General features: G+C 48.2%; 1 protein-coding gene across 6 annotated transcripts in view; it reads left to right on the top strand.

Annotated features, from left to right (window-relative positions):
• Positions 1-13,245, top strand: part of RTTN (rotatin) — a 100,338-nt gene that overhangs the window by 25,469 nt on the left and 61,624 nt on the right. For 4 of the 6 annotated variants that reach the window (XM_036230130.1, XM_036230126.1, XM_036230127.1 and 1 more), the window contains 9 exons: positions 1,471-1,596; positions 2,117-2,233; positions 3,038-3,153; positions 4,791-4,962; positions 6,195-6,294; positions 8,353-8,441; positions 8,837-8,954; positions 11,716-11,812; positions 12,306-12,377. In XM_036230130.1, coding sequence (XP_036086023.1) covers positions 1,471-1,596; positions 2,117-2,233; positions 3,038-3,153; positions 4,791-4,962; positions 6,195-6,294; positions 8,353-8,441; positions 8,837-8,954; positions 11,716-11,812; positions 12,306-12,377 — 1,007 coding nt within the window. The remainder of the gene's footprint in view (positions 1-1,470; positions 1,597-2,116; positions 2,234-3,037; positions 3,154-4,790; positions 4,963-6,194; positions 6,295-8,352; positions 8,442-8,836; positions 8,955-11,715; positions 11,813-12,305; positions 12,378-13,245) is intronic. The other 2 variants (XM_016132591.2, XM_036230128.1) reach the window with 1 other exon arrangement.

Here is a 13,245-nt window from a genome sequence, read left to right as displayed (position 1 = left end):
CTTTCTCCCGCCCTCTCCGTCCCCCACCGCGACGGTCGCTCTCGCGCGGCCCGCGCGTCTCCTCCCGCCCACCGCTCTGCGTGTTTCCCCTCTTCGTGCACGTCGTCAGGAGTGACACACGTGTCATCATTTCGACTTTCTTCAAAAGGCCATTTCATGCTGCGCGCATGTCTTTGCTGCCTGGTCCTTTCATTTAATGGTTGGATTTGTGATCTACGTAGTTCGTTCGTCTTAACTGCTCTTTCGTTTGAATATACTTTATCGATAACTATTTAGGTTCAGCCTAGTTTTTACTGAGATAAGTTTTTCAGTATTTTAAGCGATCGTCCGTGATGAATGGCACATGCATTTTACCTTACGTTAGAATGATAGTGTGGCTGGTTATAGGGTTATAGGTTCACTGCTGTTCTTCCTTAGCACTTTGTTAATACTTCTTTGTCCCCGTTCAGCTTCTGTCACTGTTGAGAAGTCTGCTATTCGTTAAATTATAATTTCTTTGTATTTTTTCTTTGTTTTTAAGATCTTTCCCTTGTCTCTGGTCTTCTGCAGTTTCATTACAATGTATCGTCGCATACTTTTTTTTTTTAATTTACCCTGTTTAGTACTGTAATCTGAAGACTCATTGTTTGCCCTCATTTCAGGATAATTCTCAGTCCTTATTGTTTCTCTTAACCTTGCTCTTCTCTTCAAGTGGAACTGTCATCAGAGCTGTGTGAGCCTTCCATTTTACTTTTTGTGTCTTTCGGTCCCTCTTTTATATTTTTCAAATCTCTGTTTTTTTTGTTTTGTTTGCGTGGGATTTCTCAGTGCTGTCATTCAGTACACTGCTTCCTTCCTCAGCTATGCCTACTTGGCTTTCTAAAAGTTGTGGTAAAATATGTATAATGTAAAATTGACCATTTCTAAGTGCATGGTTAAGTGACGTTGAATATATTCATATTGTTGTGCAACCATCAACATTATTCATCTCCAGAACTTTTTCATTTTCCCAAATCTAAACTGTACCCAGTAAACAACACCTGCTCAGTCCTCCTCCCCCCAGCTCCTGTCAGCCACAATTCTGCTTTCACCTGTCGATGGCCATTTGGGCTGTTTCTACCTTTTGGCTTTTGTGAACAACACTTGTGTGAACATGTGTGTACAGATACCTGTTTGGGTTTCTGCTTTAATTCTTTTGGGTATATAGTTCATTACGTTACTTACGTTGTTTATGTCTGTCGTTACGAACAACTTTAAAATATTTGGTTGTCTCAGCACTTTGGTCATTTAATTTACCAAGATTCTGCCTTTTGGCAGAAAGTAATGTAACGTATCTCATGCAGACTGAAAAACCATTAGGCAAGAGAATCTCTTCTCATCCTCTTGAGATGAAAGAAAAGTTTCAATGAAGTAAAAACCAAAGTTGGAATTGAATTTTAAACAGATGAAAGACGAATTCTTTCAAAGAACCAGTGACTTTTTGTTTTACAGGAATGTTTGGGTATCCATCATGTCGGTAAATCCGTGGCTTCACTTTGTAACGGAATTCATTTTCTACTCCACCCCAAAGTCCTGTATGAAATCTCTGCATTTGGCATTCAGGAGCCCAAAAGTGAGGTATGGAGTGTTCAAAGTAACTGCAAAAAACTAACTATTCAAGATGCAGCTAATCAAGGTAATATCCTGATGTAACTAGGTAGCATGATGAGAAACAGAAAAGAAACTTGTCTTTGATGTATGGGTTCATTCGCGGTGTTTATTTAAATAGAAATATTAAAGAAAGTGTGAGAATCAAAATGCAGGACATACTTGTTCTCAGAGAAATCAGGTAAAACTGTTTACTTAGGTTTTTCATCTAGGATGTAGAGTATTCTACAGGAGTTGTAATAAGCAGGTTGTTTCACTAAGTGACACTTTTATTCAATGGGAGAATATACCTTAAAGGTGAAAAAAATGAACTTAACATTAAGGGGGAAAGACCGGTTGAGAGCAGGATGTAAGGTGACGCTACAGAAATGACGTTCGAAGGAAGAGAGGCTAATTCCAGCAGCTTTGCAGACCTCACAGAGTGCCGCTGTACGTGGGGGGCCTCGGGGACGCCTGACGTCGTGGCTTGTGTCTCCGTGTTGCCGGGCAGGTGAATGCCGCCGCCAAAGCCATCCTGCTGTACCTGCTGCAGGGCCGCCTGCTGATGGCAGCGCCGACCTGGGACAGGCTCGTCGAGTCGCTCCTCCCCGTCCTGCCGGTCCTGCAGGTGCTCCGTGCGGTCCCCGCGTGCAGTGCCCCTCGCTGTGGAGGGCGGCGTTGATGGGAGCGCGTCTCGCGGGGGGAGGGCGGGCGAGCCCGAGGGACGGCCCTGCATGAGTGGCCCCGAGGGGGTGGCTGCCTGCGTCTGGCCGGAGGTGGGAGCAGGGTGGCTCATCTGCGTGCAGCCCGCGTGTGTGGGCGGGAGGCCGAGAAGTGAGGCGCAGCCCTTAGCAGCGGCCGCGGAGAGAGCTGGCCTGTGGAAAGGCCTTCAGGAGAGCCGAGGGCCCCTCAGCAGACCGTGCGTCACGGACCTTTGTCATTCCGTCCCTGGGTACGCGTGACCGGAGCGACCCTTCGATTCATGGCCTCTCGGGAACAAAGCTTTTCTAGCGGCTGCTCCGGGCGTTGGGGGAGCGAGGGGCGTGCGGGCCGCCGGCCCTGGGATGAGGAGGCGGAGGCGGGGAGCACTGCCCGGCCGCGGGCCCCCGAGCCCGTCTGTGGCGCCTCGTCTTCGTCCTGTGGGGACAGGGGCCTCCCGTGGGGAAGGCGCCGCCACCAGAATCTTGGCAGATGGAAAAATCAGACGTCGAGAAGGTCGGCATGTTCCCTGCGGTTCTTACGTATTATTTTTGAAATACGGTTTTCAGTAGGCTGCTTCATGTTGGGTGTTTTGGAAAGTGACTTTTCAACAGAATTAAAAGCACTTTGTCAGTTGTCCGGCCAATCAATAAAACTCTTACTTTTAAGTTAAAGGAATGAAGCCACACTTGTAAAATCTAACACTCTCTTCGTTTGCCGCGGACGCCGACAGGGCTGCGCGGACCCCGAGGAGCCGCTGGGCAGCTGCGTCCTCCTCCTCGGCGAGGCCCTGCCCCGCCCCGCCCGCCTGAGGGCCACGCTGCGGCTGCTGCTGGGGAGGAAGCCCGCGTGAGTACAGCGGACCGGGCGGCCGGGGAGCGCAGTCGTGACACCGCCTGCGACGGGGGCCGGGGAAGGCGAAGGAGAGCCAGGCCCCCTGGGGGTCGATTGGCTTCCCCACGTGGCCCTGGGCAGCTCCTTTAATCACGTGCTGTGTCAGACTCCCTACCCCGAAATGTGGCGATTTAACACAACAAAAGTGTGTTTCCTGTTCACCTGTGGGGCCCAGGGTGTTAGGATAAATAAAGACATTCTTATCAGGCAGGACATTCTGGGGACGTGGAGATCCCCTCCCAGGAGCCAAAGGGAAGCCTGACCTGTCTTACATAGAACTCAAGAGAATTCGAAGTACCTATTTACTTTCATTACTTGATTAACTCTGCCCCAGCCCACCATGCCACAAACTCCATTAGACAGGAGCCTGTCCTCTGGCCAGTCTTTATGTCCTCAGCACTTCATAGATTTCCTTGGGCATAAATATGCTCAAAATATAATCGTTGAAAGACAGTGTAGAGGAATAAATGGACTCTAGTGCCCTAGGCTAAACCTAAAAGATGCTAAATTTATGTACAAGAGGAGGAGATGCATAAGGATATGCGTTACATATCCCACTCCAGCTTTCTTACTGGGGTCGGTGACTCTCTCTGCATTAACGACTCAGTACAGAGGGCTTTGGCTCGGAATGAGGGAACAAAGGAAAAACCTCGTGCTAAGCTCTCGGGAGGTGAGAAGTGGGACGGGAGGAGTTTGCCTGACTTGTCGCACCACCTTAGAGTATGACGGGTGTTAATACGACGACAGCGAATGCCCAGCTTTGGGAGGCACCTCCTGAGTGTCTGCCACGTGCCTAACGACCGTGGTCAGCTGTGGGAGCAGGGAGCACAGAAGGGAGAGCTTATGGGTTACGCGTCATCACTGGCGAGAAAGCAGGGTCAGTGTGATGATGGGGGGGGGGGTCCTCAGGGCGACGGGACACCGCCAGGTGGCCCAGCCGAAGCTGCGGTTGGGCGGGCTCCGTGGAGCATCCGCAGGTTCGCGTAGTCTCATCGGTAGTGCCTGAACCCTGGCGCTTGGGCGATCGCGTGACACTTGCCCCGTTCCCGGGCCGTCTGAGAACCCGCGGAGGGGCGGAGGTGCCGGGTCCCCTCAGTGGCTTCCGGCTCAGCGCCCTCCGTGCGCGCGATGGGCTTCCGTCCTCCCGTTTCATCGTCTCACTGCACGCAGCATCTCCTCTTCCCTTGAAATCTCCCGCCTTGCACTCAGCTGGCCTTAATCCTAATCATTCCAGATAAAATAGAATTTTGGTGGGAATCAAAAGGATTTCCATTTTTATATTTGAGGGGAACCTATTTGGTCCCTAATATAAGATTTTCATATATTGTCGTGATATCTCACTTACCAGTGTGATGACTCCTCTAGGGGTTCAGACTGATGTTTACACTCTGATCATGGATCCCGGTAATTTTTATGAGTGACAGCGCTAGACCTGGAGGCAGGAGTTACGGGTTTAATTTGCAGGTCGACTTACTGCAGTTCACAGTGATACTGTGACAGTCTCACTGAATCTGTCCCTTTGTAATTATTGATTATTCTTTATTTCCGACATTTATAAAAATAGAAAGACTGACTGACACCGTGTTCCGTAGGGTCCGTTCGCTGGCGCTGAAGCCGTTGGCATGTCACCTCACAAGTGAGGACGGGGCAGACAGGAAGCGCCCCGCCATCGACGCCAGAGTCCTCGCCAGAGTCACTAATTTATTTATTGTGAAGAAGCCTATCGACCTCAAATTGGATGACAGAAAAGAGCTCGTTATCAAGGTGACTGCAGCTTTCTCGTTCGTTGCGGTGCGGTTATTCGACGTCACGTTTCGTATCGCACGGCTTGCGTTGGCCGTGGCGGGGAGGGGGCCGGCAGCTTCACGCGCGGTGATGCGTGGCTGGTTCGAAACTGTGCTCTGGCTTCGTCTGGCTCCTGGGTACGTTTCTTCATTGCACAGATGTTTCTCGAGTGCCTACTATATGCCAGGCACTGGTCCTTTTTCATTTAGTACATGTACACCAGACATGAAATTAATTTGAACTATCTTAAGAATAATGTAAAGTTAATCTAGTGGAAAGAAATTCTATGTCAACTGTTAAAAATATATATCACTGATATAAAACTCGGGAATTCTTGTTATGTTCGGAATTGCCTATAATATCAAAAAAAAGTTCCTATGATAAAAATTTTCAGCCTCTTCATTGTAAGAGGAAAAAACAGTTTTATTGAGGGCAAAGTGTGGACTGGCTCCCCACCGCCTATGGTGGTCCCGAAGAGCCACATGAAACATAATACAATGGGTTTTTAAAATGGGGGAACACAGCGTTCTCACCTAAAGGGTCGGGCCCACATGGCAGCCTTGGCCGAAGGACTAGAGAACCGTCCCCAGCTGCATCCCAGCTGCCCTCGGGGCCGCCCTGAGTTCTGACCACTGGCAGTGACTCCTGTGCCCCATGAATGGCAGGGGGCAAGGTGGGGGGCAGGCCTTGTAGAATTGTCTTTTGTGAGTCCCTGGCAGGGTCGGCAGCCGTCTGGAGGAAGGAGGAGTGCCGGCTTTGATCTTTTCTCTTCCCCTTTTCCTTCCTCAGACTCTGTCGCGGCGTGACTGGCAGTCGGGGACTGCTTCAGGGGTGGCTTTGTGGGAGTGCTGGGCAGCAGGTCACAGCTGTCTGTGGTGGGTTCCTGGGAGGAGAGGAGGTGGCCAAGGGGCAGCAGAGAAATGCCGTCACCGTCTGGGGCACCATCTCGGGGCTGCCTGCGGCTGCCTGAAGGGGTGTTTCCTGTGGAATTGTGACTGACTTTCTAGCAGAGGTAGCGGGAGAGGCCCACGTGGCCTGGGGCTGTGTGCTTTAGACCTCAGTCCCTCCCTGACCTGCTCTCACTGCAGATTTACGTGTAAATATACCAGTTACTTACGTGCATTGACTTTCCAGCTTTTGTAGTCTTGTGAACTATAAAATTTTAGAATTGGAAGTAGATGACGATTTTTTTTTTTTTTTTTGGTTTGCAGTTGGAGACTGTTGAGAAGGTGTATGAAATCTTTATCTCAGATGATATCGATCTTGTTTTGAGAAAGTCAGCAGCAGAACAGTTAGCTGTGATCATGCAAGGTAATGTCTTTTAAAACGATCCCTGAACTGCCGATAATGGGTTTAAATTGCTGTGTGTAGCAGGGTCTGTGGAAAACTAAGGTTTGATCCGCTCTGAGCCTCACTTTTCTTTACAGCTTTTGAGTTACGAACAGTTTTTAGATTTTTAAAAAGTTGTTAAAAAACAAAACAAAAACAAAGAACTTGTGACAAAGACCGTGTATGTCCAGCAAAGCTTCGCCCCTTTATCATCTAGATCTTTACTACGGGAAACATTTGCCGATCCCCGCTCTCAATTATCATTATATGACCTGTAGGACGTCATCTGAGGGAATTTTCTTCCTTCTAAAATATTAACAGTAAATTGCATGTTCCTTTCTTAGTTTACCTAGTACACATTTCCAGTTCTATCTTGCTTAGAGAAGCCAATCAAACAATACTTTGTGGGTGGATAAAATAAAAAGTATATACTGTAACTTTTTTTTTTAAAGGCTTATTTTTAAAACAACTAGTAAAATGTACTGTTAACTTTATTTGTAGCGTTGTTATTCCACAGGCTTCCATTCTTTGGGTTAGTTTTTTTATTTTATTATTCCCTATATATGACATATGTAATTTAACTGTAACATTTGAGAGAAATGATAACTTTGCACTTACATAAAAAGATTTCCTCTGAGTTGGAAGTTGGGGCATGGTTAATATCCTTGTCCTGACATTAGTGGAAACCGGAGTGAGAGTCATTTGAAAAAGCAAATGCAACATATTTTTTGGCTTTAATAACTCTACTACAGACTGCAGAACATAACGCTCTAGAAAGTGTGGAGAGCCTCAGCTAACAAGATCAAAAAACTGTTTTAGAAAATATTCCCTTAGTATTGTTAACACTTCAGAAATCTAGCGTGTGATCGTGGTGGCACGGTGCTGGGGGAGGGGAGACTGCTTGTCAGAGAGGCAGCCGGAGGGGCTCACGGGGCGGTGCGGGTCCAGTGTGAACACGCGCATTCGTGTGTGTTTCTGACGCGTGGATTCACTGAGGATACGGGACAACACAAAATGAGGAAATGTGTCTGCAGGTCGTTAAATACTGGTAACTAATCCATCAGCAACTAGCGATTTTGAAGCCGTGCGTGTGCGTGCGTGTGCGTGTGTGCGTGCGCGCCTTAGTGCCTTAGTGCCTTAGTGCCTTAGTCCATTGGGGCGTCTGTACTAGAATACCATAGACTGGGTGGCTTATAAACAACAGAAATGTATCTCACCGTTCTGGAGGCCGAGTGTCCAGGGTCAAGGTGCCAGCAGATTCAGTGTCTGGTGACGGCCCGCTGCTTGGTTCATAGTGTCTTCTCACTGTGTCCTCACAAGGAGAAGGGGTCTCTTTGATAAGGGCACCGATCCCGTTCACCGGGGCTCTCCCCTTGTGCCCTAATCACCTCCAAAGGCTCCGCCCCCCACCACCATTACGTTGGAGAGTAGGTTTCTTTCTATGTGTGAATTTGGGGGACTTAAACATTCAGTGCATAGCAGTGTGTCCACACACACGTGTATACGTTTATAAAAAGAGTTCACATTCTTCAGAAGGATATGGAGTGTATTACCATCTCCTTCTCTTTATAGTTGCTATTAACAGTTGGAGGTTAGAGATCTTTCAGTAACAGAAAAATGATCATGTTGCTAGCCATATTTACATATTGTGGAGAATTCTAAAGATTTTGAGGTGATGGATTTAGAAAAGAGAAGAATTGTCATTGAAACATTGTAGGAAAATTTTGTCATGTACAAATAAAAGGATTCATTTGTATACATAAAATTCTACTACTTTTCAGAGTCTAAACTAGTTCATTTCTTTTTTAACAGTTTTTATTTTTTACATCACAAGAGGTAAAGAGTAAGGTATGATTGTTACTTGAAAGTTTTCACAGTGTTTAGATGTATGTGAGCAAAAAGTTAAATATTTTATCATCTCATTTCAACATCAGGTATAACTATTTTTAATAGTTCGAAAGTTATATGGATATTGGTTTTGTATTTTTAAAATTGAAGAAAATGTTATTTAACTTTTAGTAACTTTTTTTTTGTCTACAGATGTTAAAATGCATGCTGTGGTGAAAAAGTTATGCTTAATCGACAAGATAATTGAGTATTTAAATGAATGTGTGGGTCAAGATGGTGAGGTAAGCCTAACATGTGTCTAGACATATTTTTTACAGATTGGTGTTTTTATTAATCAGATCTGATAGTGAATTCAGCTAAATTTGAGTAAGTACTTGGAGTTTATGTCCTGAGTAACACCCACTACCTTGTTGATTTTTTTTTAAATTTCTAAGTGGGGTGCTTCATGAAAACGAAAACTAATCTTAAAATTTCTATAAGATGTGTAAGCAGAAATATGTGCAAAGTTTATTTTCAGTGGAAAATTCTCAATATTTATTTACAATTTTGTTTTACACAACTCGGATTAAAAAAGCATACGCTTTAAGATAGTAAGCGCATAATGCAGTGTTGTAGTACATTTTGTCTCGTCTGAGCACTGAGCACTGATGAAGATGAGTAACTGTCCCCCGGCCAGGCCGTGGAGTGTCTGGTGCAGCCGAGCCTCGCGCTGCTGAGGAAAGTTCTCTGCGCCGACCCCGTCCTGCGGCTTGCCCTCGCCCAGCAGCCGTCTCTCCTGACCCTGCTGCTCAGAGGTGAGCAGCGTCCATTCTTAAGCTCCTCGTTACCTGCCGGTCGCATGCTTTCTGGGTTACGCACGTAACAGCAGAGTTTTTGAGTCAATGGGAAATGCTTAACGCTGTGCGGACGCCTCCTGGCCCTCCTGTCCCTGAGCAGACGCTTGCGCCGAGGAGGCCGCAGCCTCGTCGTCCGTGCGCCCGACGCCTGGCGCTGGTGCCCAGACGGCTGGCCTGCGCGGGGCAGAGCGGCAGAGCAGCCACCGCCGCCGCCTTTCAGAGAGTGTGATTGTTCTAAAAACCCAGTTCCGTTCGGTTGTAATTTAGTAATGTGTCCAGATGGAAAAATCCCATGGTGTCTTGTTCTCTTCTGACTACTCTCAGTAGAGAGCCTTGTGACGTTTTGTGCTATTTTACTTTCCAGAAGTTTAAGCCACTGCTTTTAAATATTCTACAAGAGACAGCTTGATCAAATGTCTCAATGTGCTTAACCTGGTCAGTTACCAGGCATGTAAAAAACAAGCGATATATATCTTTAAAGTATTATCAGAATACAGATTAGAATATCGTCATTTTATTTAAGCATTTTCTTTTTTTCTGCTGATTTCTGTTTGCCAAGTGAACGGGACACTGTTTATTTAATACCGTTGGTAAAGGTCCAAGTCAGCTGAAGTTTTAAACAGATTCAGGGTGTTGAGGCTCGTAAAGTTTTGAATAGGCTATAAAATTTTATAATTTTCTATAGATTGATCTAGAAGAGTAGCAGTTATTGATCTCTGGTTTTCTTTAATGCTGTTAATAATTACCTTCCTATTAACCTCATTCAGTGGAATTTAGTCCCTGGTTTACCTTTTCACTTATAATTTGATTTAAGTTATTTAGGCATTCAACTATTTATGAGCACCTACTGGATTCACACTTTCTGAGGCACCATAATTTGCCCTTTCAGTATTTATTGTCGTTGATGTTTGCAAAAATTACTTCAGTGAGTCTGAAAATGAATTATAGTATCTTATTAATGAATTTAGTTTTAGGGCAAAATTAGTTTGTTGTTGTTGTTTTTTCCTCTAAAAGAAAAGGTTTGTTGAGCCAAAGGCTAGTCAGAAAAAGGACTGGGCCCTAGGGCGTGAGGTCTGCACAACCAGCAGCCAGGCTGGATGGAGAAACTCGTCCATCTCCCAAATTAGTTATCAACCAGGTCCTCAAGCAGGAAGCTTCGTTCCTCCGGAAACATTCAGAGGACTTACTATGTGCTGGGCACCGTGCTCGGCCCATGGGACATTGCGATGAGCCTGGTATATGACACTCTGGAGTGTACACCGGAGTGGGAGACGGAAGAGCAGATGCGGGGTGCAGCGAGGCCCTAACTGTCACAGCGGGCGGGCTCCTGGGCCAGAGGAGGTGCCCCGGGCGGGCCCGTGGCGGGCGAACACCCGGTGGAGGCGCGGCGGGGAGATGCGGAATTCGATTTCTGTGAGGCACGTGTGGGATTCCTTTATATGACAGTATAAGCCGTCTGCCTGATTTCACGTTAAGGCTTTCTTTCAACCTTTCTGTGGAAGTCTATTGTATCTTTATCTTTAATCTTTATTATTAATGGAAATATACGAAGCTTTTCCTTTATAGCAAGTGGGCTTTGCATCGTGCTTTGAAAGGAGGGCCTTCTCCAATTCCAAATTCCAAATATGCTCTGTGCTTTCTCTTACTATGTTTGTTTATAAGCGTCGTTTCGAAAACTTAGGTCTCTGATCTACTCAGAATTGATTCTGGCATATAGTGTAAGGTAGGGATCTGTTTTTTCCATATTGTAGGCAATTGTATTGCAATAATTTCTTATGTATTTGGGAATACTGTGGCTCATTTCATCTCCACTGATAGGAAATGTGTACTTTACTGTAAGTTCTTACACACGTGTCTGCTTCTTTACCATTTCGTTGCTATTTCTAATTACGCCTATTAGATAATGTTTTCCTTTTCTTACAATTAGGAACGATGCCTTCCTTTAAAACTAATTTTCTGCTGCTCCCCTGTATTTGCTAACTCTGCCTTGCGTTGTTCTTCCTGCGTGATTGGCGCAGCCGTCACGCCTGCTTGGTTAGAGCCTCATGGGTTTCAAGCATTGAGAAGTTGCAGCGCTGGGGGCGTCGCAGGGCTGAAGCCGGGGCGCGCGAGTGTCAGGGCCTGGACGAGGGCTCACGGGGGGCGCACAGACCGAAGCCCTGCCACCGGCACAGACACGTTTTCCAGTCCCATCCAAGCTCTGTGCCTGTGTCGATAGCAAAGGGCCGAGATGGCCAAATGGGGGGGCCTCTCAGTGAGCGGACCTTAGCTGGGGTCGCGTGACCCGGCGAAACCGCCCCGAAGCCGGGCCGGGTGGCTTCTCCGCCCCCCGGAACCCGACGGGGCCTCGCGGCCAGCCCTGCGGTGCGGGCCCTGCGCGCGGTGTCCGCGCCCTGCACGCGGGCGGGAGCTCAGGGCCGCCTTGGGCTGCGGGCGGGCGCGAGGGCCCGCGTCGGCCATGCCGGCTCGTCTGGCTTGACATGGCTTCGCCTGAGAGCGAATGAGTGAGTGAATGACTGTATTTATTTTCAGCTTTTAAAATCTTATTTTTCAATTATAGTCGACATTCGTTATTATTTTATATTAGGTTTAGGTGAACGGGATAGTGGTTAGACATTTATGTGATGTATGAAGTGGTCCCCCCTGCTTAAGATAGTTTAGATTTGAAGTCTATTCTTTCTGGAGGTAAAGCTATTTCATGCTGCTTTTTATTTCTCAGTTTCCTTGATCTTTCATGAAGATTGTGCCATCGTGACTGAAGTCGGAGCATTATTTTGTCTTCTGTTGTTTGATGAAGTATCAAGAATGGATATGTGGTAAGCTCTAAGAATTTAAAGTTTTTTACTCTATTATTTACCTGAGCTTTGTGCTGCAATCTCATAGCAACGCATGGAGGTTTTTGGCTCACGAAGGTCACGCTTTTCATGGTAGCGACACCACGGGGTGGCTTCCAGTTTAAAAAGCTCCCTGGCTGAAGGTCACCCTGAACTTTTATTTTCGAACTCTGTAAGTGCAGAACGTACCAATTAGTGCAGTGATTTTCGTCAGCAGTGCATTTTTCAGCACGTGCTCTCAATTGTGTGTTTTCTCTTTAACATTGTGTTTGAAAGCACCTTCAGGTGTTGCGGATGACAGTGCTGCCTCGGCCGGACTCCGAGCGGGGCCGGCGGGCGGTGCAGCACCTGCGTCCCGTGCGCCGCGGGCAGCCCTGGCGGCAGGCGCGGGGCCTGCGTGCTGCGCGCTGGGCCGGTCGGGCGGGGACCGCGCCGCCGGCCACACAGACTTTCCCGTGGTGTTTCTTCCGTGCGGCAGGTCTCTGCATCCTCCCAGCAAACCTTCTCCACCGTCAGTCTTCAGCTTGCCCGTCTCCGTGTTCAGAAGGTAACGGGTTTGTTTATTCGCTTTTCTAATGTCGTTACAGAAAGGGAAATCGGAATGTGCAATTTGTCAGTTTCCCTCTGGCAGCTAAGCCACGTGCCTCGTGCGTCTTACCGTTTCCTTCCCGGGGGGGCTGCGGGGCGTCCAGTCGGCGTAGTCCCCGTCCCCACGTTTTAACGTCAGTGCTGTCCAGGTCTGCACCGAAGGCGAAAGAGCTGCACAGGGAACGTCAGCCCGCCCGGCAGCCGGCAGCGCAAACTCACGGGCCTTCTCCCTCCTGCCCTGTGTGGGCGCGGGCGGCGGTCTTGGCCGAGGAGCCCACGTCTCAGTAGGAAATACGCCGCCCCGTACGTGCGCATGGGCACAGCGCCCTGGCCCCCGCCCGCAGGGACGCTCCGCGCCGCGGCTTCCCGTCGCGCATTTGCGGTTCGCCCCGCACGACCCGGCGCAGGCCTGGGGAGTCGCTCCCGCTCCGGGCGAATCAGCTGGGCGAGACCGGCGACGCCCATAGCCGCTTGGCTGCCATGGAGGAGAGAGCCGGAGCGTGAGCCGGGACCGCATCGGTCCGTCGGGGAGAGGAGGCGGTCTCCTGCTCCTTCACCCACAGTGACGTCGTCGTCTCTGGAATCGTTGCCCGTGTGGCGGGTGCGCGGTGCTTTCTAAGACCGGTCATGATGCGGTCCCCTCTGCTTTTTATTAGTTTCTTTCTCCCATGTTCTCTAGGCTTAATGTGCAGTTCGTTTTCTAACTTGTTGAAGGAGTGACTGTTGAGCGACAGCCTGGCCTCTTTTCGTGTGGCGCAAGGCCTTCCACGTAGGCCTCCCGTTCTAAAACATAAAACACCCCTCCATCCTCCGTTTGCTGCTCATTC

This window comes from Rousettus aegyptiacus, unplaced genomic scaffold (genome assembly GCF_014176215.1).
Source record: "Rousettus aegyptiacus isolate mRouAeg1 unplaced genomic scaffold, mRouAeg1.p scaffold_m13_p_12, whole genome shotgun sequence".
Taxonomy (NCBI): domain Eukaryota; kingdom Metazoa; phylum Chordata; class Mammalia; order Chiroptera; family Pteropodidae; genus Rousettus; species Rousettus aegyptiacus.
The sequence above is the reverse complement of the archived record's forward strand: the minus strand, read 5'-3'. Positions and strand labels throughout refer to the sequence as shown.